The following is a 26,751-nucleotide window of genomic DNA, read 5'->3' as shown; positions in this document are numbered from 1 at the left end:
TCTGGTATAGGCTAACTGCTTCATAATACGTATATCTTGCGATTTTTACCGCTGAGTCCCAAAGTTTTATTGGTGACAATGGCTGTTGCAGATAATTATACATTTATTTAACTTACATGTACCAGACATCTGTGCACTAGAGTTTGAACTTCAAATGTTCATAATAGCAAGGAATTTCAGCATCGACAGTTGCTTACAACACTCCAAATTCTTTTAAAGAATTTACCTCGCAAGTGGTAGTGCAAGAAGGCCCAATAGACATTTGACAATTTCAGCATTCTAAATTGTACAAATCGTCGGCCGTATCACATACTGACGTATTCGACATTTTTGGGAAAATTTGTAATGTTCTACTCTATATATTCACCAAAACCCATGCCTAAAAGTGACTTAATTAGTAAGATATTAATTAAATTTTGTTGTATTTGCGAAACCTTGAAATGTCTATCACATAGCGACGTATTTGCTGATCACTTATACTCATTACTGCGCAAGCCCAGTTTGTCGTATCTGCAATTTGAATAATTTGCCGTTTCACATAGTGACGTATTTGCGCAACTGTTTCACATAGTGCCGTATTTGCACGACGTATTTGTCATTTGAATGGCAAAATTGTCATTAGTCTGTTTCACACAGTGACATATTTTATTTAATATTGATTTTTTGCACAATAAATTATGCTCTGAAAGTGATAAGTGAATTATATTGAAAATATGGCATATTTGCATTACTTTTTACCAATAATGTTTTAATGATGATTATGCAGCAAATGAAAATCGCTAGATTTTCAAGTGCGATTTTCTCAAAATGCGTATCTTGCAAATACGTCAGTATGTGATATGGCCGACGATATGCTTTTTGAGCAATTGGAGATGAGGCCTACTTGCACAAACCCCTTGTTGGGTTTTTTCTTTCTTTTCAATAAGCCCTACAAATCTCTAGCACCTGTTCCTCAGTACAAAGATTGACCAAACTAACATTTAAGAAAGTTTAAAAGTGACAGATTTTATGAAGTGAATTAGATATTATACTATATCATTTTATGAAAAATTGGCAAAAAGAAAACGGCAGTAATCATGAAAATGAGACCCTCGATACAACTCCCGTGTTTTTGTATTGTGTCCATACGGACAGAAAATGGTAGAATTTATTCCGATTCTGGGTCTCTTTTGGTCTTTTCTCGTTTGCAGAGAATGCAAAAATTTTATTTTCATATTTTGTTTGATATTCTGATGTAACAAATCAGTGACATTTTATTTACTGGTAATTGAAGAGTGTATTGAAAAGAATGATTGTTTTACATCATAACCCACGTCCTCACGGATTGTAAAATGTAATACACACAGGTGTTTCTTCTTCACTTTATTTCTAAACCTTTCGTGAAAATTTGAAATAGATAAAAACCATGGTTGGGTGTGATCGCTCCCTGGTTTGATCAGCGTCAACATTTTTAAGAACGTGCAGTCTTGAAGCCCAATGATATACTACACTATTTATACAGTTGATACAACCAAATTTTGAATTTGCCCAAAACAAATTAAGATTATTTTTCATTAATTCACGTAACTATCTTGCAATCAATGTACCTAACATGATGCAATTTACCAAGTTACAATTGTCTTTTCGTAAGGCTTAAATAGACATTAAGGGCCAATTTCTCGAAATGCGACTACAGAGGAGGGTTTATAGACCAGTAGCCCAACCAGTCAGGATTTCTTCAATGTTACTGGATGGAAGTCTCATTCAAGTCTGTCCCATTTGTTTTGAATGCTTATACAGATTTGTACAACTAATAGTGGTCCTAATAGGCCTGCAGTTGCCTCAAGCATCTAGAAACTAACCCTAAATGTCCATATGTTTCCAATCCACAAATTTTTGCTATTTCGATTGCAACCCAAGCATGGAAATTCCGGCTACTTGCCCGAACAGGACATATCAACTGCTCAGTGCCAGCAGTGGACAAGTGCAATAGCTGCCATGTGTAGATGAGTACAATATACTATATGCGTAAATTGCCAAATGTTCACAAGGCAGCAATTGCACTTGCCCACCTAATGCACCGAACAATCAAATTACACATTGTGTCATTCTATATATTATGACAAAATCAATCATCTTATTTGGTTTTAAAAGCTTTAGGACTGCGACTTATGCATGATTACAGCCATTTCAGCTTTGTTTTGGTTTTTCATGTTTTATTTTATTTGACAAAATCTTCATCCCGAGTGGTTAGTACAAATAGTAAATTATTAATAACAAGACTTACACTGATGACAATTACATGGCAGTTTTGTTTTGGTTTTTCTTTTTAGACAATTTTATTTTTCTTTCAACTTTTGGGTTTGGTACTTAGGACTATTACACAATACATATTTCTTGTACAAAATTTTTGAAAATTTACATTGAAGCTAATGCAAGACTCCTTCCAGCTTTCTTTTCCTGTTGTATTATCCCTAAACTTTTTGTCAGTGCAAGCTTATTACACTGACATACAGCAAATTCAAGTTTAAAAGCCCAAATTCTCTGCCCATGTCCATTTTCAAAATTTCATTCTCCCCATTTTTGTCATTTCACAAGTATTTAAAACACACAACTATTACAAATTTTGTTTAAAAAGATGAAACAGTAAAAATAAAGTAATACACAAACTATATCTATCATCACAAGAAAAATACATGAATGCAGAGCAAAAAACCTCACTGAAATTTAGATTTGTTTTATAATTTTTCTGATTTTTTTGCTGTAAAAGATAGCAATATGTTTTCTCACCTATGCAATTTCTTGCTTTTGGGAACGTATTGACTGCTTAGAACACAAACAAATTAACTGCCTTTTTCAAATTTAGTATTTAACCCTTTTGTGCTCCAGCAGCTGACAGAAAAATTTTCTGAATAATTTTGAAATGCTTTTAATATACATTCATATTTATTCCTTGTAAACACTTGGCTAACACTTTCTGATCTGAGCTCTGTGTGTATTTACCATCAAGCTTTTCATAAGCTTCCTGGTATCAATATCATTTTAATTACACCCAAGTTCTTAATATAAAATCAGTTTCAGCGACTTTACCTTCCATGTTTTTGTTCATTACGAAATTTGATATTGAAGAGACAAAGTTTGATATTCAGATGTTTGTAGGATTGAGGTGCCATACACAGTATTAGGCTGTTCTGGATGAAATCCATACGCCCCCTATATGGAAGACATGACCTTAATCTCTCATACAGAGGGAGTGTGAATTTCAAATGGAGTTGCATGAATGCACAACTCCCTCTGTGGAAGATTAAGGTGATGTCTTCCATAGGTGGTGTAATGGATTTCAACTGGAATAGTTGCTCATCACAGATACATTACATATGGACGGGTTACTAAACATACATTGCTCAGAAGCTTGTCTGCACTTTTGAAATAACTTACTACATCAACGTTTGTAAAAATGGTTTCAAAGTTACATTTAGTGCCCTGTACACAGGACCAAATAATAGTAATAAAAATAATATGTACATCGTTTCTAAAATGAAATATAATGTGGCCATTGTTTCGTTTCCTAAATTTAAATTTAAAAAAAAGTGTTAGGAAAAATTTACTGTAATCAGCATTATGAAGTTGATAACTAGCCACTTTTTCCAAGATATGAAACAAATTCTTTTCTTTGCCGTAGCTGAAAAATAAATCAAACTTCTTTTGTTCTCTTATAAATTTTGTTTCTTGGTCCCAACTTAATATCAAATTAATACATGAATACATCAATGGCTTATCTAACAATGAATCTATTGAAGTGAATAGTCAGTCACTCATAAATCTAAAAACATTTAACATTTTACACGTAGCAGATTGAAGAGTCAATTTATTTTCCTTTTTATTTTTGTCATTTGCTACTGCAATTTGCAAATTTGACGTGACATTTTAAAAAACATACATGTGTCGCCATTTCAAAAAGGAATATATTTTCCAATGTGGCAGTTGGCTGTATTTGTGTGTTCATGATTTTTTCCATTGCCCCATTTTTCTTTCATTTTGATAATTATTCACAAGTTCGCTTGTTTTAAATGAATTTTCTCCAAAACGTTGTCAAACGGCCTCTTTTCCAGACATTTTTACATGTTATAAAACCATCAAGCTTTCTTTGTAGTACTAGACCTCTTTGAAATTGTATGTACAGGGTGGTTTCCGTGACATTCACAGCTTTTTTTCACTGTGCTATTCAAAGTCTTTTTAAAAATGGTAGGTTTCTTTCGAATTGCGATACAAGACCATTTTCATTCAATTTTCACAACCCGTGGATACTTTCGACGACACCGGACATCTTGGAAACTTTAGAGGGTGTGTTTTGCGTTTAGTAGTGCCTATCATAGCCCCTTCCTCCTCCACCGCCCATTGGGCCGTTATTTCTGCCAGAGCGTTGTGGTGGTGCCCCACCGGCCGCCCCATATGGGTCGCGTGAGCCGTATGGGGCTTTGTCGCCACCACGGTCACCACCACGTGAGTCCCTGTAGGGGTCACGTGATCCGTATCCTTCGTAACGTGAAGCTGACGCGCTACCTGTTTGTGGGAGTGGGTGAAAGTGGTGTTAAGAAAAAGTTGGGTTAATAATAGTCTCTTGGTTGAAGTTGGTATGTTGTCTCCAACAGTTCCACGACGGACAGTCACTGACTATCTAATAATGATAAGTATATAGCAATAATCATACATTTTAACCAGTTAACTATAATTTTGTCGGACAGTATTAAGAAAATTAATAGCCGTCCTTTTTTGATGAACTATCTGTTCATAAAATTTCTTTTGTTTTGTACATTAAACAATGGTTGTAATAATATGAAATTTCATTATAGTAAATCCCCCTTTCAAATTGTAACTACACCACTTTCTTTCAGAACGGTCAACGTAACACGACAGCCTGGTGCAAGTGGTGTGTCTACGAAACTTCATTAGCTATCAGAAAGTTGTTTTTGATGCTTTCTTATAGGGTCGTCCTTAATGGGGGTTTTGGTAATCATTTCAACAGCAAATGGGCAACAATTATCATGGATTCCTATAGATGCCTTTGATTGATGACACAAGCATAAATTAGATAATTCTTTGCGTTTCCTTTGACATAATTAGTACTTAAGGTTGGTCTGAACCCTGGAATTATGGAAACTTTGGCCTCATAACTTCTAAATTGTTGGTCTAAAGTATATAAAAGTATACATATTTAGAATGGCAAAGACTTGATAAGTTCATCTGTGAGGTCAAATTTGGGCCAAAATGGCACTTTTGGCCCAAATCCCAAAAATAACGGTTTTGGCCCACTTCTTTTTGTGCACCGTAACAAAAAATTCTTGGAGCCAAAATTTTTTGAAACTAATTTTTAAAAACTAGATCAAAATATCTAGGACCCGTTTTTTCATTTTTTTGAATTTTGACCAATTTCACAAAAAATATTTGAAAATTAGGCCAAAATCGTGTTTTTTTTAATGATTTTCTTGAAAAATCAGCATTTTTTGACCATTTTTTGCGCAAATTTCTCAAAGTTAGTCGAAATTCAAAAAAATGAAAAAAAGGGTCCCAGATATTTTGATCTAGTTTTTAAAAATGGTTTCAAAAAATTTTGGCCCAAGAATTTTTGTTACGTTCCACGAAAAAAAAAGTGGGCCAAAAAACCGTTTTTTGGGATTTTGGGCCAAAAGTGCCATTTTGGCCCAAATTTGACCTCACAGATGAACTTATCAAGTCTTTGCCATTCTAAATATGTATACTTTTATATACTTTAGACCAACAATTTAGAAGTTATGAGGCCCGAAAGTTTCCATAATTCCAGGGTTCAGACCAACCTTAAGGAAATCATGTGAATTTTACACACAAAATAAAACGGCATATGCCTGGCCTTGATATATCTCTAAAATAGCATCAACTATGTCTAAACATCTAGTAACATAAACATTTTCAAGTTTCAATTGTGTGTAGCAAAGCTTTTATGATTGAAGTCATTTTTTTGTGTAAGTGCTCTGTCCCCATTTCTTATGTTACTAGTGTATAACGTCGATGACATTTGTACCATGTTGGAACAAAGAAAACACTTTCAATAAAGGCCTTTCAATTTCTTTTAATGTTGTACAAATTTGTATTCTGTAAAAACTTTTTGAAGCATCAAGAAAGTTTAACTCTGAAGCATGTGAGACAGTGCCAGTTTAACTTTGCGAAAGTTTTCCAGTAATTTTCCAAACCTGTCGGAAACTTTAAATTTTCACATTTTGATTCACTTTTTTAAGCAAAAATTACTTTTTTTGGTATTGTTTCTTCTCGTACCAACTATTTTGCATCATTTTTAGCAGCACATATCTTTTCACTGAGTTTGACAATTTTTAAATACCATCCATTAAACTAAACTTGTGAATCTGTGGTCATCACGTGATACTATACAGATGATCATTTTTGTTAAATTGTACGCAATCATTTTATAGACTGACTGACAATCAATTTTTTTTTAAATTTTCCATGCATCCTATTAAAGTCTCACCGAATTTAAACTGTGATGTAATACTGAACCCATAATAGAAAAACAATTGGTAGTATTTTGTTGCGTTATGAATGTGTACAAGGTGCACCAAAAGGAGTGTATTTTTTATATGAATATATTGTTTAAGATTTGTGAAAAGCTTCCATGAAAGATTTCTGAAAAGCTTTAGAAGTATTTTGCCTATCCCTGTATCATACATACTTTACATTTGTAGCGGCAATCTTTGGCCAAAGTATGAACATTGTGTATTGTATTTCATAAACCCATTATACATAATATGATTCACATTTTTTCTGAAATAATTTCGGATGTCAATCCTGCGAGACGCCATAAATATTTCAGAAATCTTTCATTCAAGAGATTGTGTTTTCTTTTCTTACACCAATGCTTACTTCTTTACCCATAGGATGTGCAGGGTAAATCAATAATTTTTGAAACCCAGTCACAGTGGAGTGTTTTTTAATTTGTCGGACATACGCATAGAAGTTAACTTTGGCGTAATAAATCACAATCTCTTGTGTGTGTCCCCTACAATGTTCTTCTGTGGATCTAAAATTGGTAGTACTGTTTACATGACAAGGATGCATGACCTGCTACTCCCAGCAAGGTCAGCAGTGGAATTTTAAGTCAAACCATCAGAATTGCACAAGCGTATACATCAATCATCCTTGTTATGCCAACAATTTCATGTGTAACCAAATGAATAGGAGTGCATTTGTGGTACATTACCTCCAAAATCCCTTTCTGGTGCTGCTCTGCCATATGAATCTCCTGCTCCTCTAGCTGGCTCTGAGATAATGGAGGAAATATATGTAATGATTCATTAGAACAACAAAATTGACCTTTTTCAGAAAATACTATAAGCCTTGGCAGGTGGACCCGAGGTGTCGTCATGCCCATGCATACATCGTTACTGCACACTTCACAGCTTTTATATGCGCAGTAACGATGTGCACATCGGCGTGACGACAAATGATGCCATCTCGGGTCTAATCGCAAACAATTATGGGATTTACGTTTCGGAAAATTCTAATACAGCAAGTTTTTATTATGTGTTGCAGAAGATTTACGGGGCAGGGCAAAAATGCTGATCAAACCAATCAATCAGGAGTGGTTCACTTCCGCTTCATGCAGTGTACGCGTTCGTTCGTCACACACTCGCAGCGTACCCGTTCGTTCGTCATGCTGTGTTCACTATATGAAATTCGTACTGTAGGTCATGGCTTTGACATGTGCAGTTACAATGTTCGCTAAAAGATGTGCACATTGGCATGACGTCAAATGACATCTCGGGTCTAACCGCAAAGAATTTCGGAAAAGGTCAATTCTCATACAGCAAGTTTTTATTATGTGTTGCAGAAGATTTACGGGGCAGGGCAAAAATGCTGATCAAACCAATCAATCAGGAGTGGTTCACTTCTGCTTCACGCAGTGTACCATGTACGCATTCGTCCATCGCTCACTCGCAGGGTACCCGTTCGTTCGTCATGCTGTGTTCACTATATGAAATTCGTACTGTAGGTCATCATAATCACTTGGTGTTTCTCTCTTCTTGATCCGAGAAGGAACTTGAACAAATATTCCAAAAGCACCAAGGTTCTTCTAAAAAAAAAATTCCCAACTTACCTGCATACGATCCATAACCCTTGTCATAACCGCCTCTTTCAGCAGCTGGGCGTTCATAATCCCTGGGTGCATCCCTCCTTGGTTCTTCATACCCTGTTCTGGCTGGTGGAGCGGCTGCTCGGGCAGCGTAAGGGTCGTCACGGGCTCCGTAGTCATAGCTCGCCCTCTCTGGGGCAGCTGGTGCAGCGTATGGATCACGGGTTGGGGCAGCGTAGGGGTCGCGACCACCGGCAGCTGAGAAGTCACGTTGGTAACTGTGAATGGTTACAAATTTAAAGTAAATAATATGATTGATGTAGAAAAATGAATTAGGATGGATTTTGTGACCAATAACCCATCCAAATTGTTACTTCAACATTTACTTGTCTACAGGTGCACCTTGCTCTTTCAGGGTCGGTAATCTATGTTCCATTACCTTCCTTTAATATTGTAGAGCACAATATTTGTGTGCACATAATTTTTGTGATTTGAAAAGAACCACCATTTTTGAGGCATGTAATTTTCACAAAATTCATACATTTTCTTAGTAAAACAAGTTTTGTGAGTATGACAATTGTCCGAATACATACACTCACAACATTGAATATTTCATGCTTTACTGTACTGGGCTATTCGTGTTGAAATCCATACACCCCTATGGAAGACCTAACCTTAATCTCCCACAGAGGGAGTGAAGATTTTGAATGGAGTCGCCTATTCAGGTTAAGGTGGTAATTTTGTGACTATTTTTGCATTTTTTCTCACAAAATAATAACACACTGGTAACAAAAGTTATGTTATTGGGCCAAGGAATCCAATTACTACACTGAAATTTCAGTGACTCAAGACAAGCGGTACATTATTTATGATAAGAAAAGAGGTACCGCTAGAATGTACCTCATTTCTTAACATATATAATGAACCACTTGACTTGAATCAGTGAAATTTCAGTGAAGTAATTGGATTCCTTGCCCCTATAATATACATAACTTTTGTTATCAGTGTGTAGTTATTTTTTGAGAAAAATGCAAAATTAGTCACAAAATTTTTCAGGGGGTGTAGTCCCACCTTAAGCTCACTTTTTGAAATTCACACTCCATGCGTGTTAGATTAAGGTCATGTTTTACAAAAGAGGTGTATTAATTTCAACTGAAAAAGCCCATTCCAATGGTCTCTTTACTCAACTTACCCTCTTTGTTCTCTGGCTGCAGGTTCACGTGCAGGTGGATCGCGTACCAGTGGTTCACGCGCTGCTCCGTATCCACGGTCTCTTGGTGCGGCATACGGGTCTTCCCTTCCATAGTCCCCTCTATCTTGGTAGTCGCCTCTGCCTGCAGGGCGCCCTCCTGCACCATAGTCAGCAGCTGGCTCACGAGCTAAAGAAAATCATATAAAGAGATAAAAATCAGCCTGGAGACAAAATGCAAAAACCTTTTCGATGGTTGAGTGCAGTCAATCTTCTTGAATTCCTATAGCTTTTGTGTACTGAAAAACTGAGGAAAGAAACAAGGCTGCCAACTTTTTTCATTTTGTCGAGGGTCAAGTTCTGGCCAGTGTTATAGTTTGACGTTGGTGTGTGCATTGCTGCTGGTGTATGTAAACTGCATGCTACATGAACTGTGCAATGAGAATGTAGGTTGCAGTTAACACATTTTGCATCTGTACCAGCGGCTACACGCACACAAACTTTCAAACTTTACTGGTCCATACTCTATCCTACATATCGACACATGTCTGTCAAACATTTAGCCACCCACATGTCCTGGGTTGCAGTCACAGCCAAGATGATTTTCCATTCCTTGGCCTACTTGCAAAGAAACAGATCTTTTTTTGCCATCTTTCAAACATCCTGAAAAGTCGAAAGTTAGCATTTTTAATAAGGTTAACGAATTGTAAATATGTAAAAAGTCAATTGCAGTATCAATGTATCAAAGAAAGCAAAATTTTCTTTCAAGTTGGCAACCTATGAGATCGGAAAAGAAAATGAGAAAGATTTATCAAGACATTCACAAATAACACCTTTAAATCAGTAAAGAGGCTTAGTTCTACTCCGCTTCTGTTGTATAGTCTAGCAAGTGAATTGTGTCACCCACATTACTCTTACCTCCGTAATATGAAGTTTGGGCTCCGTACGACTGCGCACCTGCAAAGCAAATACATAGCAACAAACAGTTTATATAAAGTCTGTATTTAGAAGCAGCTATCTTCTCATACAGAAAGAAATTTAAAGAAAATATGTCGGGTTTCATTTGCCTATAGTATTAGACCAGTTCATCTTTTTGCGTGCTTACTGCCACCAGCGTGCGTACTATGTCTTAATTGCGTGTCAAAACTGTCGTACTGGTCATTATACCATATTTCGTCAAATAGTCGCCCCCTCAAATAACGCGCCCCCACCACTTTTTTTCAACCAAGATGTTTCAAAAATTCGATATTTCCATGCTATCTTGTGTAGTAAGCTTACCAAGTTGCTCACATGGTTGATAATAGCAGCAATAAATGGCGAAAATCTGCATCGGCAACCCGGAAGTGAACCAAAAGTCAGTGTCAAAAGTTCATAGTTCGTCATTTTAGCGTGACTTTTAAGCTTACCTAATGATTTTAACAGGAATTGTTGTGCTACAAATGACCTCTAATAAACCCCCCGGAAAATGTAACGCGCCCGGGGCGTTTATTTAATGAAACACGGTACATCAATTTATTTGTGTCATGCAGACTTTTTGTTTGTAGGGGTGCAACTCCGTACATACACGTGTGCAGTTTGAGGAGACCAAAAAAGTCCCTCTTTCACAATTATTTCAATTTTCAAAAGTCTTGTTTGAAATTCTAAATTTAGTTATTCACCAAGTGAAACTTTAACATATTTTCCTTTAATTTGTCTGTACTATTAACACTACATATCTTCACAACTTCTGCATAGTGACATTACCATTCCGATTGTATGAATTCCTTGTGTCATATCAACACCAGACCTGCCAACCTACCGAAGTTAGAATGAGGGACATTGAGATCAAAACCTTGTACATGTATACAAACCAGGTACTGACAAATTAAAAGACTTGAGGTGTGCAATAGTTTCAGAATTCAGAGACAGTTTTGCAGGTCTGAATTTATCACAATAGACTAAAGAGAATGTTATAGCAAATTTTAAAGTGACATTTTCATCATTTTCTGCTGTTCTTCCATTAAAATTTGCCATCACTGAAATTTTCAGAAAACAGGACTGTCCCTCATTTTCACTTTGGTAAACCCCAAATGAGGGACAGTTGGCAGGTTTGCAACACTCATGACACTTGTGATTCTCAAAACATAAAACCCCGTATTTGCCATGCGTAATGTGCATGTACTATGATAGTATTTGACTAGTTGATCATTTCCATGGCAACTGATTTCTTACAAGGCATGTATGAGCAGCTGTGTTGTGAATTGTGATCACAGTGCACACAGAAACTGTACTATTTTGATACCGATTTGAGATCAATAACGTATTTTCCTCTGGTTACTTTTGAGAAATCTTTAATGCCATCTAAGCTATATATTTTACAGTTTTGCATTGTTTTTTTTACAGAAAATTACATACTGACCAAGTTGTGGTTTGTACCTAAGCAGGCCCAAATAGTGTACCCCACCCCCAACTCCGCTTCATCGGCATGTATGGCATTGAAAGGTAGCTAGAATCTTGATTGAGCATTATGAAGGTTTGCACATGTGACATTATCAAGGGGAATGAGTCACATGTCGGCAATTTTCGATTAGAAGTTATTTAATTAGACCATTTTCTGACAGTTTACAAATGCTACATTTTGATGCAAACCCCGTCAAAATTGGACATCTGGCCACCGAGTTATGAGCAATTTATCAATGGCTGAAAACAAAGTAAAACAAAGTAAAACAAAAGAATTTGAACACTGTTTTTGCCAATATCTCAAAAACAATATTAGCAACATCCAACTCATTGCCCTTGATCATGTCACATTTGTCTACGTCTAAAATAATACTGGGCTATTCCAGTTGAAATCCATACACCACATATGTGACCCGGCAGCACAAACGAGCCGTAAATTCCCTAAATTGTATTCTGTGTTACGGTGTAAAATGTGTACGAAGGTCGTATTCATCGATAACTTAAGCTGGCCCGACATCCGTCTTATTTTGATAGTCAAAAACTAATCAATAATCCTATTGTTGAAGTGGATAATAAGCTTCTACCTTAGATGGCCAGCTATAGAACTTTTAATAGCTCTGGTCTTTGTTTGCTTTAGCTAAATCCTGTTCAAGTGGTGGGTTACCAGGCATTGTATTTTGTACAGGTATGCATAACCAACAATTAACAATGAGAGAGCTTTCTTAAACCTCGTTGACTTGGGGATTATTTGAAATGACCGCCAATTATGACTGTTTGATATATTGCCAGCAATGTGGAAAAAGAGCACATGTGGAAGAATTTTGTTGAAGGAGCAAAGTTTAACAAACCATAACCCCGCTTCTGGATATCGTTTGAAGTCAAATGATATACCATTTTTAAGTTTATGATGTTTATTTTTTAAACACGAAATAAAACAAAATTGACCGGGGGAGGAATTTACGGCTCATTCGCCGTGGACGGTCACATATGGAAGACATGTGGACTGTAGATTTCAGAATTTATACTCCCTGTGTGGAAAATTAAGGACACATCTTCCATAGGGGGTGTGGATTTCAACTGGAACAGCCCATTACAATGGTATGGCCTCTTCAGACTTCACTAGGTCTACAAAGTACATTGCCCCAAACTCTGTAATTCCTAAATTTACAACACCCTGTGAGGTAGAAATGTTTGTTTAACATGCTGCATTAATACTGCTTTATGCAGACACAGAGATGGTGAAGAAGCACTTTAAGCGCTGCTGATGGTTGACGATTGTGTTTGTACTGCACTGCTAAAACATGCAATCCACTGCTAACCGTAAGCAAAGCTTCCAACCAACAACACCAGCACATGATACTAGACTACAAGAAAGTAATGTCAACTACTCATGCGTAACAAAAAAAAGGTAATTCCTTATTTACAACACCCTGTGAGGTAGAAATGTTTATTTAACTTGCTGCATTAATAGTGTTTTGCCGACACAGAAATGGTTTAAAAGCACCTTAAGCGCTGCCGATGATTGATGATTGTGTTTGTGCCGCACTGCTAAACATGCAATCCACTGCTAACTGTAAGCAAAGCTAAAAGCTTCCAACCAACACCAACACATGATACTAGGCTTCAAGAAAGTGATGTCAACTACTAAAGCGTAAAAGCGTAATTCCAGAAGTTATGAAGCTGGAACTATTTTATACACATATCTAACATGAACACAATGTTCTACATTGACTATATACAATGGATGATGAGATGAGAACTTGTTAGTAATGAAGATTGCTGCATGCAGGCACCCATGCCTGTGCTTAATTTACTAAATCACAACCAGGGACTGTCGCTGGTTCCCTAGTATGTACTACGGGCTGCAAATAACCTGATGATGCTTGATCTGGTCTAATGATTGTAAGCTTGTTGCTAGCAAATCAGTCATTGTGACCATCCACCACGAGTTGCAATGTCTTCAGAACTTCTTTTGAGATAAATGAATAGAATTCAAATGATTTCTCTGACAACTGTAATGTTGTCAAGGTTCATGGGTCATGTAATTCATCAATGAAAGCTTATTTTGAGGAAAAGGTGCCTGTCCTATATCTCAAAAAGTAAAAATGCTGATATTTGTGATGGATGGTCACATTGAGCATTAGTGCAAGCTACCATCTGGCAAGCCGATTCAGATGGTGCATGTGTTTATACAAGTTAATTATCTTACCATAGTCATCCCTAGATGGGGGAGCACCGCGTGGAGCGCCTCTACCAGGATCTATTAGGGGAAAAACAAGGATATAACAACATTATTGTTGACAATAAACAAACTGGCTCTTCAACAATTAAGAAAATAAATTTAAGGTATACATTTCAAAAGCTATTGACATCTTTGGTAAGAGATCCTGACAACTTATATTAAGAAGGCACCCAGGCTTTTTTTTATCCCATGGTTGCCAAGTTTTGGCATCTGCTACCAGGACCATCTTTGGAATTGGGACCAGGAGTTCATTTTAGCTCCAGGCATATTTAAAATATAAGGCCTGGGTTCTGAATGCATCAACATCTTTCTGGTTTCAAATGATTTTCAAAACAAAAACATATCACTCATGTGGATCTTGTGAAGTATCCAAATTTGACACCTGAATTCAATGATCTACAGATGACACCTAATAGGATTCTTCACGGACAATTTCCAAAGTAACCGTATATGCTTTGAAATGCTTCTGGGGGAGAAATAAAATAAAATTTGCACAATTTCTTACCTCTGTAGTCATCTCTTTCTTGTGGTGCACTTCTGTAATCATCACCCAACAGGGTTGGAGGCTGTTGCAGCAGTGGCTCTGTGAGGTTAATATTAAAAATATAATGAATTCATGCGTTAACCCTCTTCACACGGGTGTCCACTACAGATGACAACAGTTTACATTTTTTTTAACAATTAAAAAAAATTTAAGAATTGTACATTGTCATGACCATATTTGGAATCAGCATGAAAAATGCATTAATGCGAGTACAAACAAGCCTAGTATTGGTTCAGTGGTTCATGCGACAGCTCTGGATATTCGAGAAAATATCTCAAAACTTTTGAAGCCTATGGCCCGCCATGAAAAGCATTAATGACAACTTGACAAGCAGGATTCTTGTTTTTGCATCCAGGACGCAATTCAAAAACGCTAGATGTTATTATTTTGTAGACTCCATGTCTGTGCGCGGATACATGAATTTCCACAGCATAATTTTACTCTTCATAGACCAGAATCGGTATAAATCTAACGATTACACATATGTGACATGATCAAGGGGAACGAGTCTTATGTCGGCAATATTCAATTCGAAGTGTTCTACAAAAATTTTTGGCAGTTTACGAATGCTACATTTTGATGCAAACCTCATCAAGATCGGACATCTGGTTACCGAGTTATGAGCAATTTATCAATGGCTAAAAACAATATAAAACAAAAGAATTTGAACACTATTTTTGCCAATATCTCAAAAACAATATTAATTAGCGACATCCTGACTCCTTGATCATGTCACATATCATTTTAAACATCTATAGCACTTTAAACAAATTTGTGTCCATTGTTTCATTCTATCCCATACCTGCTCTACCACGTCCTCTTGGTCCTCCTCTTGGTGGTGGTCTTCCTCTTCCTCCCATTCCCATGTCATCACCATACTCTTCACCTCCCATGAGTGGTGGTCTACCCTGTGGTCCATTGAATCCTCCGCGGCCCCTTGGTTCAAAGCCTCCGCGACCTCTTGGTTCGTAGCCTCCACGGCCCCTGGGTTCAAAACCGCCCCTGCCTCTGAAGCCGCCACGTCCTCTTGGTTCAAATCCGCCTCGGCCTCCGAAACCTCCACGAGGGCCACCTCGTCCACGTGGTGGGCCTCCAAGCAGACTGCAAGTTCAAAAGAAACGGGAAGACTTTATGAGTATCCGACTTTAAGGTTTGGTCTTACCACTTTCCCCTGAAGTCTCTTCCATTTCATAAATTTTTTTCTACCTATACTACTGTAAAAGTGGAAATATTCGTGCTACAATTATTTTCGCGCTTTTTGTGTTCCAAGCTGCTACCGCGAAAATAACAACACACAAATAAATTCCTTGTGTATAGGCCAATGTAAGGAAACTTAGAAATTTAAAAACAAGGGAAACTGCTCAAAATTGTCAAAACGCAAAAAATTAATCGCGCAAACATTTCCACTTTTACAGTATAATATCGAACGCACTCATCTGTCAAAAAACAGTCTTTAACCCCAATACATCCATAAAACGACCTTTGAATATGTTGGGTACTAACTCATACTCCACAAATTGGGGTCAACTTTTGAGCTCTTGAAGGACAAAGAACTGTGCCATTGGACATGAGGCCATTAGTGCTGCAATCAACTCACCTGGGTGCTCCCCTGCCTCCTCTGCCATCTCCTCTTCCTCTTTGAAGTTGTCTTGACATTGCTACCAATGCATGGTCCACCTTCAGTGTTTTGCCCATCAGATTCTGTGTGGCAAAGCAAATAGACAAGGTGAACAGCTTATAAAACAGGTGAATATTTCAAACTTTGGAAGCATTTGTACAATACTTTATGCCATTCCTGTCATCAAGATCATTTAGTGCAGCACTCATGGACAGTGTACCATCGCCAAAACAAGAAGGTAGCAAGGGATCATTGTAAACCTAAACAAACAAGCCAATGGCATATAAACAAACAAGCCAATGCCAATGGCATATAAACAAAGGAGGAGAACAATATTTGAGGTTTAACATTATTTCTAATATTTTCTATCCAGTATTAGCTCAGTTAGGGCTAGGAAATAATGCTTATTTCCGAGGAAGATAAGCCAAATTCCACTCAAACATTCCAGATCTAGCCAATTTTCCCATAATCTCTTCTTACATGTGACCAATTGATTCCCACAGGGAACGTTGGCTAGTATTTTATCAAGATTAAGAATTTCACAGTAATTGGCATCCTGGATTCCACATTTTTTTCCACACTTGGTTTCACTAGAGAATATCATGCAGTCAGGGGAAATCAAGACATTGCAAAATCCTTGTATCTGAACTAAGTGCAATCAATTTTTCATTACAAATGACAACAAGATTCAATCTTGAGTGAACTTATTCATGAGCAGGGTCTTAGCTAGCCACCCGTCTGGCCTGGCCGTCTAAAATTAGACGGCCAGTTTGCTCCTGGGACGGGCAAAATTAATGCCTTTGACAGATGCTATATTATAAATTGTATGTTTTGAGAAGCTAATTGACCTTTTTAGTAGACCCAATTTGTAGAACAAGGCCATATCAGCACATATTTGAACTCTTTGAACCCCCAATGGGCTATAGACGTCTGGTAAATGTTTTAAAGGTCAAATTAGGACAGGCCGTTTTATTCAAATGACGGGCAACCCTCAATTTCTAGCTAAGACTCTGTTCATGAGTACTTACGGATTCATTCATCCCATTGACGGCATCGTTGGCATCTTTTGGGTTAGCGTATGTGACAAAAGCAAAGCCTTTGGAGGCACCTGTCTCTCTGTCTACTACCATTAAAACTGAAAATAAGACGGTACAAGATAATAACATCAATCTAAAATTCTATGCATGATTACTCATTCCACAGCCCACTGTATCCTTTACAGCTGTAGCATAACCAGACTACGTAATAAGCGATCGGGAGACACAACCCTGGCATCCTATTCCAATCCTATATAAAGTAGTCAGTTTGAGGTATCATTTAGCTAGCTCAGTGTCTGAGCCTTGATAAGAGCCCTCAATCAAGTTGTTAAACACAATTGTGACATGATCAAGGGGAATGAGTTGCATGTCGACCCTGGTCGAAAATGAGTTTTACATAGGTTTCTAAAGAGGACATTTAGAGCTTTCAGAAACTGAAAATCCCAAGTTGATACGACTTTTTCTTTAAAGTTATGTCACTTTATCAATCACTGAAAACAATAGAAAACAAAAGAATTTTGACAGATTACTTTTAATGCCTTATCTTCAAATTAATAAAAATATGGATTGTCATCCTCCATTTTCCGAAAGTTTTAAATAAAATATGGATACTGTTTCCTTTTTACTTCATAATTCATAACATACCATCAGCGATCTCTCCATACTTGCTGAATGCATCTTGTAAAGCACTCTTGTCTATGGCTGGTGGTAGATTGCCCACATAGATCTTGCCGGGTTTGTCTGGTGTAGCAGCTGGCATAATGACTGATGATGAGGATTACTTGATGTTAATGATGATAAAAACTCCCAACCTGAGGGAAAAACAGTAAACCCCTACAATGTAAGTGCTAACATAGAGAATACTAAGGTTGCAACTTGCTTGTCAGATTTCAGTAGTTGAATAGTCTATGATTTGGTTCATCTCAAGTTTGGTAGTGACGTATATGTGCGTATTTCGCTTGCCGCAGTATCAAATTGCGCGCGTTAAGTTAAACGCACTGAGTGTACACGCACACGCGCGGTTTGTTGACATGCTTGTGGCGCAACCGCGAAGTAGCATTGAAGTCACTACCAAACTTGAGGTAAACCAAATTATAGTCGATCATTGACACCTATTATTGGAGGTCAAAAAAGGTCTTTTCATTTTGTTAGTGCTCCATTCCGAAAATGGCACCACTGCCATCTAGCACTCTAGCTTGAGTTCCTCATCTAGCCCTTTGCAGGTTATAAACAAGGCAGAAAACAAAATGGCTCACTGATGGCTCCATCTTGATGGACTGTAGGATTAAAGGTGAACCTCATTGAAAATAAAAGTTATATATCAATGGAAAGCTTATGATGTCAGGAAGCAGAAAAGAATATTTTTTATTTGCCTAACGTACCAGGCTAGACAAAATCTCCATGCAAAGATTGGATATTGGCACCCCCTAAATTACAAAACGAAATCGTTCAAATTGGGCGCTTTTCGTTGATGACGTCAGCTTCGGGGGACACAGTTACTTCGGGTTTGATTGTAAACATGCATTACTGTGTCATGCATCGGGCCAATGTACGAATTCAGTCATTGCCAACTTACTTTACATGAAAAATATCTTCAATAAAATAAGAATAAAATGAAGGAAACATCATGATCAAATCAAGAATGAAGTTCCTGAATAAAGTGTGTGGATAAAAATGGAAAAAGTGCTGGCTAAGCCATCCACGATATGCATAGGGAATATTACAGTAAAGCACGAAGAGCGAAGATTAGCGAAGAACCGGAATGAAAACAGATTGCAAAAAATAACTGCTAGTGCTACCAGTTCAGATCGTCACACCAAGTTGAGATGAAGTTATCACAATGAGAAATGAGGGAATAGAATAAGGTACATGTACAGGATTTGTTTAAATTATTTCTTAGCTTTACAACCGGTCATGTATGATAGCGAACTTCGTATATACGTGACGTACGGGATGAACCATGGTGGATGAACTCAGTGACTGAGTCTCAGTCGCCGAGTGTATCCGCGACTGTACTGTACTTGCAGACAAAATGACTGATTTGATATTCACATTCTGATATTTCCAACTTATTGCTACTTCATCAGCAAAATTTATTCCTGTAAATGTTCATATCAAGGAACGATTGATCAAATCAGCTAATAGGCCTACACAGCAGAAATTCTCCCGAATACGACGCGAAGCGCTAGCGCTGTTTGGGCATACCCGCCTCGCAGACATCAGCTCCTGCAATTTCTGCAGTATGTCGCTACTATACTACCATCATCCATACAACAATTTACATGGATGTTTTTCTTTTTCAGTAGGGCTACACCGATTGTGCTATCATCAAGAACTGTGACAGAAATGACAATATTATAATTTAGATTTCAGAATTCCATCAAATATTCGGTCTACTAAGCCTAAATTGTATTTATAAAGTATTTGTTTCTTTAAATTGTGAATTCATGGAAAGAATATTTTCCGCAATGAATGATATCCGACCGGGGAATGATCACGGCGCTAGATATGAAAACCTTTTTATGAGCTGGATTTAATGAAATCTTTTTTTGATTACTGCAAGACAATATTTTTTAGAAATCAGATATTTTAAAATGAATCAAGAACAGGGAATGTCACTTGATAAGCAAGTATTTGATGTTTATATTATATATTATGCCATGACCGGACACCGGTCGCAGCAAGCATTTGCGCATGGAATAATTGATCACAGCGCTTGAAATTCGAACTCAATAACCCAATTATACCCATCCAGTTTCGACTGATTTTGTCCAAAATTTACGGAAAATTTATGTGTTGACAATAATTCTATTATTTGCAACTTGAATATTCCTCTAATTTTAAGCTTTATTGCGAAAATGCAAAGAATAGGGAATGTCACAAACAAGTATTTAATTTGTTTATTCAGTCCATGACATGAGCGGTAGCAGCAAGCATTTGCGCATGGAACTGATCCCAGCGCGAAATTCAAACTCAATTACCCAATTATACCCAGCGAGTTATGACTGATTTTGTCAAAAATTAACGGAAAATTTATGTGCTGACAATAATTCTATTATTTTTAATATATATAGAAGGAACCAGCAACTTGAAGAGTCCTCTAATTTCAAGCTTTATTGTGAAAATCAGACTTGCCGGACAGCTTGCAAAGTACAGGAAGCAAGTCTTGTTTACATGTTTCCGAGTAGGTTCACGTGACTGCGAACCCTCAGCTTACGTCACGAGCATTCCCAAGGTCATAGACGATTGATTTGGGTGGTTTTTGGGCGCCTTAAAAAAGACCAAAAATTCATTCATTTTTTTAATTTTTCAGCTTTATTGGCCATCAAAAAAATCGGAAAAAATAATTTTTAGTATCCAGACATCATAAGCTTTCCATTGATATATAACTTTATTTTCAATGAGGTTCACCTTTAATATAAAATTGCCTGCCGGCATATAGGCATCAAAATTAGAAATCAACGATCTCAACAGCGACATGTAGCCACCTACGGAAAAACTTTTTTTGCAACATTTTAATGGATCATGTCAAAACAATAAGTTTCTCAAACTCTCACGTATTATAGTTTTTAACTACCGGTATCACCAAGTGATACTCATACTAGTCAAGAGTTGCGACTATCACTAAAACCATGCGACTACGACTATTGATGACTTAGTCTTGCAACCCTAGCGCTAATGGTAATCTCCCAAATAAGCCGTCCACCAGTTTAAAGTCTGTGACAAAGGCAGCATTCAGTTTTAAAGCTCTCAGGAATGAAAGCAGATGTATCAATAATTTGTATGTTATGTCAGCTGCTGAATACTGTAGCTTTATATTTTCAACAAGATACAGATCACAGATGTTAAATGTTTTTTTCCAGAGACATGTAATAATTAACCCAATCACCATTGCAACTTCTGGTTTTTGAGAGCAGTTTTGGGACACTTTGACCTCTGACATATCGGGAAAATTGCTGTACATGTAATTATTAAGGGTGCAGGCTTCCCGTTAGTGTGCGTCATTGCGTCCAGACGCGTATTTTACAAATTTGGACCCAAATTCACATGGCTAATCAAGTATTTTGCGTCCATGTCACATGCATTTGGACGCAGACAAAACTTCCAAATTTTATCATTAATTGATGATAAAAATAAGAAATTTTTATTCTTTTATATTTTTAAGATAATAAAAGCCCCAAAATTTTGACCCACCTGCTGAGAATTGAAGTAAATTCTGCAATATTTGTAAATGCAACGTCAGGAAATCGTGCACTTTTGCATGCTTTCGAATGATCGCTGTACAGCTGTTTGATCACATGGCCTGGGGAAGTCCCGATTGATTTGTTTACAAGCAAGCACATGCCGCTAACGTGCGGTGTTTATTTAATTATTTATCACAACCTGACAATATTAAATTTTTAATATTTCAAGTTTATTTTCTCATAAATAATCTAGGTTTCCTTTATTAGTATTACTGTTACGATGAATAAAAGCAATTTTAAAGACAAAATCCAAATGATAACCCTTTTTCGTATTATTTGTGGCAGCGCGTGTTTTAGTTTTTTTAGCATCAACAGCACGTTAATTTAAAAATAGAAACGCGGAAGTGAAAGTCTGAACGAAAATTGCTCAAGATTGACAGACTTTGCTCATGTTTTTGCACCTGTTTTTGACCAAGTTTCGGACCAAAACTGACACAGAAATGAGAAAAATTATCAATATCATAGCGAATGGAGATGGAATATCACGGCGAAAATGCACTTTTATTTTTTTTTAACAATCAACATTTGACGAGGTGTAGACCCGGGGTACGTGTGTATCGTCATAATCGTGAATTTCAGATGGACGCACAAAATCTGTCTGGACGCAAGTTTTTGCAACCTCGTCAGCAAACTTGCATCATTACGGACGCACATTTTTAAAACCTTAACGGGAACCCTGTAAGGGTGTACTACACCCCTCGAAAAATTTGTGTCTATTTTTGCATTTTTCTCATAACACACTGGTAACAAAAGTTATGTATATTATAGGGGCATGGAATCCAATTACTACATTTGTACACTGGAATTTCAGTAACTCAAGACAAGCGGTTTGTTATTTATGATAAGAAAAGAGGTACAGCTAGGATCTACTTCATTTCCTATCATATATACTGAGCCGCTTGTCTTGAGTCACTGAAATTTCAGTGTAGTAATTGAATTCCATGCCCCAATAATATATACATAACTTTTATTACCAGTGTGTTATTGAGGTAACTTTTGTTACCCCAATTTTTCTGAATTTTCCCGATAGGTCAAAGGACAAAGTGTCCCAAAACTGCCAACAACTGTCCCACAAGGTCGCATGTCATGAGGTGGTCCATTTTGTGTTACATGGTCAAAATAGTCCATAAAAATATTTTTAAATATGTTACAGATATTGTAAAACTACAACATCACATACCATTTTTACCTCAAAAATGTTTATCGTTTTGGCGTAATTGCCTAATTAATAACTAGTTAGCCCAAAGGCCGCAATGTAAATCAAAATTTTCAAATGCGTTTTTCTCAAATTGGACCTTATTCACATAAAGTACCCCACAACAAATGTCTGAAGTTGGATTTTGTCCAATGTGCTAGGATAAGTTCACAACATAGTGATGCATCAGTCTCACCCTTCAAAAAAATTTTATGTAATTGCGTTCACGATATAGGGCCTACAGGGTGCGCCAAAAAAAGTTGATATTTTTTAATTTAAATTAAATTAAATTAAATAATTAATCACTCATATTTTCCCAACACTACTTCCTACCATTTTCAAAATGCAAAAATTAGTTTCCTTGTGCAATTTCCTTTCAGAAATTATACATTTATCATGATACAGTGAATATTAAAGGAGATATGGACCTTTGCCGTTTTTGCACGTGATTGCATTGACTTTTGTGCATTTAGAGGCAACCCGTGGTACAAAATGTAATGAGAAACTAATGTAGAATATGAAATTGATCAATTTTGAAGTCAATCTTGTTTCTTTGAGTAATTGGCTCTAAAATGAGACACTGAAAAGCTCAATATGACAATTGACAAGGGGTTATGAAGATACAATAATTTATTCAAACACTATGGAAATCTTACATTTTCCTATAGTACTCCTGATCCATGTGCTTCTCCATCCCATCAATTTCAATTCCAGCTGATGCCATTTATTTAGTTTTACCCACTTTTCAGTACTAGTTTACACAGTTTTAACCCTATTTTTTAGCTTTAAAATGAGACCCAAAGTAGCTCAATAGCACAAGGGGTTGGTTCAATTATGACATTTTTCATTCGCCTACATTCGGAAAATTGTAACACCTCCACCTTTTTTGGGGTACCAACTTGTGACATGCGACCACAATGCATTGCAAACTTCCAATGCCGATTGGGCTTATTGTCAGCTTGCTGGAGTAGTCTAGCCAAGAATTTGCTCACTGATATGATAGCTTCACATTCTAGACTAGGCTAGAGACCGTAGCATTCAAAATGTAGTCGGAATCGCTGAAGCATGACACCGTGTAATAAGCAATGGAAGGTCAGAAGTAAACACAGGCGATCACGACAGGCGATTGCATCAAAAATGTTGCTAAAATAAATTGTAGACTGCCCAAAAGATACAGTCGACTCATCAAAATAACTTTCATCCAAATTTCAACATTACCAGAATAAATAACCTCGGGTGCAAAAAATTGCACTGCTGCCATACCAAAGCACTCATGCACTAGTCTCTACTAGCATCAAATGCGTAACTATCGTATTCAAAGCTAGCATGGCTAGAGTTCTCAAGTAATTGTCAGCCTAATTTCCAAGTTGACCTCAACCTCACAAAATGCTCAAGACAAAAAAACATTGACCTCCCGTCCTCAGTGAGTGGTTTTTAATTTTGTTTTAAAGCCTGTGGAATGAGCGTTTCGACAGTATTTTTTGTGGGACATGGGAGCACATCAGATGTATCGAACTGACAAGCGGCTACGGGATGACAGGTAACCTTCCGGTCAGCTATTGTTGTCACACAGTAAATTCGTTGACCGCTATCAGGATCAATCTAATTGATCGATTGATCCAATATCCGCTAAATATTAATAATAAAAAATATTCTGATTGTGAATTGTTCTTTCTTTATTTTATTTCTCATCATTTATTGCTTTTCTTTTTGTTAGGCCCACACTTTATTTTCTTCTTTCTCTCTTTCATTTTCGTTATTCTTCTCATCAAAATATGTAGTTCTTGTCATTCTTAATATTTGATTTTTCATGATTTAATTCGTCTTATTTTCTTCTCTTTAATTTTGCTTTTATCTTTTTCTCTTTAGGCCCTATTCATTTCCTTATACGCATTTGCCGTATTTGTTTACTTTATTAAATGTTTTTTTCTTCCTTTTTCATTTGCATGCCACTATAATTCTTTATATTATTCTTTATTTTAATTTAGATTTTTTATTTCTGTTCTCGTCGTCTTTCTGTCTATTTCTTCAAAAATATATTTCTTTTCTCCTTATGATTTTTCTTTCTTTCTTGATTTCATAGTATTCCTTTCCTCCTGATCCTTTCCTTTTACATTTTTTCTTCATATTTCTTTATTCATTCGAAATATTTACTTTCTTTCTCAATTCGTTCCTATATTTCCTTTTTCATTATTTAATTGCTGGGCTTAATTGGCTTACATGTATTTTACTTTGTCTATATACTGTTTTTCTATTATAATACACAATTCATTTCATTATAGACCTGTAGGCCTAATATTGTACTTTTTCAACCTATTAAAAGACCTAGGCCTATGATCATCATGATGTTTTTCAGTGTTATTTTTTTTTTTTTTTTTTTCGTTTTTCTGTTATTTTTTGTATCAATGCATCGTGCCCCGACTTCCGATCGATGTAATTGATTGGATAACGGTCACAGGCACGGAGAAGCTCGGAGAGAGAACAATAGCTTGAGTGTTTGATTGACAAGGTTACCTGTCGTCCCGTAGCCGCTTGTTCGAACTGCATTCTGAATATGAAGAAAAGTCCTTCTGTTCTGATATCAAATTAATTTTTGGGATGCAAGTTAACCTGCTGAACAATGCTGAACTGAAGGAAATAGCCGGAGGCTGAAAAATGTGTGAATCTCTGCCACTGGGGCCAAACAAAAGAAAAGCCTCCAAAATGGGCTGAAAATAATTAAAGGAAAGTGCGGGAATTTGGACTTCATAAAAGCAGGAATTCCTGCAAAAACAGGAAAACTTGCATCCTGTTACACACATGCACAAGAAAAACGTACGAGACATGAACGAGCTCGAGAGAGAGAGTGACTAATTAACGTCCTTCACATCGGCCATTTTTTGATTGACCAAAAATTATCTTCTCAAATATTGCTCGTGACGTGAAACGACAATTTTAACCTTGAATTTTCATACTTTACAGGGTTATAATTACACCAATTCTTCTACGTAAGTTAAATTACAATGCTAAGCAATTAGTTAGTCAAAAGAATGGCTTAAAAGTGTATTATTTTTGTTACAAAATCGATGATTTAAATTCCACGCTTACCTCACGTTCTCAAACAATGAAAGAAAGTCACGCCGGAAAAAGTAGTCAAGAGCGGTATCAGATTGATAATGTAATTGACTTAGGCATGGGCGGTAAGGCTGGACCTTTTTTTAATGGGAAACGGTCAAACGGATCATGCAATGCTATGTCGCCTTTCAGTTCAAAAAGAAATTTTTGTTAAAGGAGAATTGATGGTCTCAAAAAAGAGATAAAAAAGAATTGAAAATTAGATGAAATTTACGTTACAATTAGGATTATGGATAATTTTCATTGAGCATATTTTCTGTAACGCCCCTTTCCTTAAAGTAGGCCTACTTAATATAATGCATGGTGGCATTATAAGCTATTATAAGAAGACAATACACGTACACGTGTAACCGGTGCGGTTTTTGTAAATTTTATCAATGGTAACGTATGTTTCGGTCACGTACTAGTTACATTTTAACTTCAAAATGCCCAATGTTTAACGAATATTAATAAAGTTGATCAAGTATACTTGCTGCGGCTATAATTCAACGGTAATTTATAGTCACTTTTTTGTTTTAATTCTGCACCTTTATGGTAACGTATGTTACATTTCTCAAACATAGGCTACAGTCTGAATCCCGGGGGTTTGAATCTTCCAATTTCATAGGATTTCTTTCTCAAGTACATAAATCATGTGGACCTGAAAACATTACTATAATATAACTTGTATAATAAACCGTATATTTACTATTAAAAGGACACTTTGGTTCAATTTCTGTGTTTGCAACCACTAAGGTCGGGGTAACGTAGGTTTCAGGAAACCTTGCAACATATTTCGAAGCTTTTAGATGGTATTTTTAAAAACTCTAAGTACTCGGCCATGGCATTTAAATTTTCGCTGCATGCCGGTCATGTTCCAACTGAATGCACGTCTGGTTAAGAATGAGCAACATCAAATATCAAAAATATTTCATCTGCGAGTGCGACACAGTGTTTGACCATAAATCCCTCAAACAACCTGCCGTGGTTTATAAAAGGAATAAATGCAAAATTTAAAAACATTACCATTTTTCTGAGTGGAGTCTGGT

The 26,751-nt window shown here is 36.6% G+C and overlaps 1 protein-coding gene across 2 annotated transcripts; it reads right to left on the bottom strand.

Moving 5' to 3' along the window:
• Positions 1–1,630: 1,630 nt before the first annotated feature.
• LOC140169856 (uncharacterized) lies at positions 1,631–25,800 on the bottom strand. 2 transcript variants are annotated; one of them, XM_072193168.1, is made up of 12 exons: positions 25,697–25,800; positions 17,816–17,982; positions 17,162–17,268; positions 16,113–16,216; positions 15,318–15,616; positions 14,477–14,554; positions 13,939–13,989; positions 10,209–10,247; positions 9,294–9,480; positions 8,126–8,379; positions 7,229–7,288; positions 1,631–4,542 (listed from the first exon to the last, which is right to left on the bottom strand). In XM_072193168.1, exons 2-12 carry the CDS (start codon positions 17,928–17,930, stop codon positions 4,337–4,339), a joined length of 1,500 nt encoding a protein of 499 aa, XP_072049269.1. In that variant the 5' UTR covers positions 17,931–17,982; positions 25,697–25,800; the 3' UTR covers positions 1,631–4,336. The 2 variants fall into 2 exon arrangements, with proteins under 2 accessions (XP_072049269.1, XP_072049270.1); XM_072193169.1 differs by lacking the exon at positions 10,209–10,247 and having other exon boundaries at positions 25,697–25,799.
• Between the last annotated feature and the right edge of the window lie 951 nt (positions 25,801–26,751).

Source organism: Amphiura filiformis, chromosome 14 (genome assembly GCF_039555335.1).
Source record: "Amphiura filiformis chromosome 14, Afil_fr2py, whole genome shotgun sequence".
Classification (NCBI taxonomy): domain Eukaryota; kingdom Metazoa; phylum Echinodermata; class Ophiuroidea; order Amphilepidida; family Amphiuridae; genus Amphiura; species Amphiura filiformis.
The sequence above is the reverse complement of the archived record's forward strand: the minus strand, read 5'-3'. Positions and strand labels throughout refer to the sequence as shown.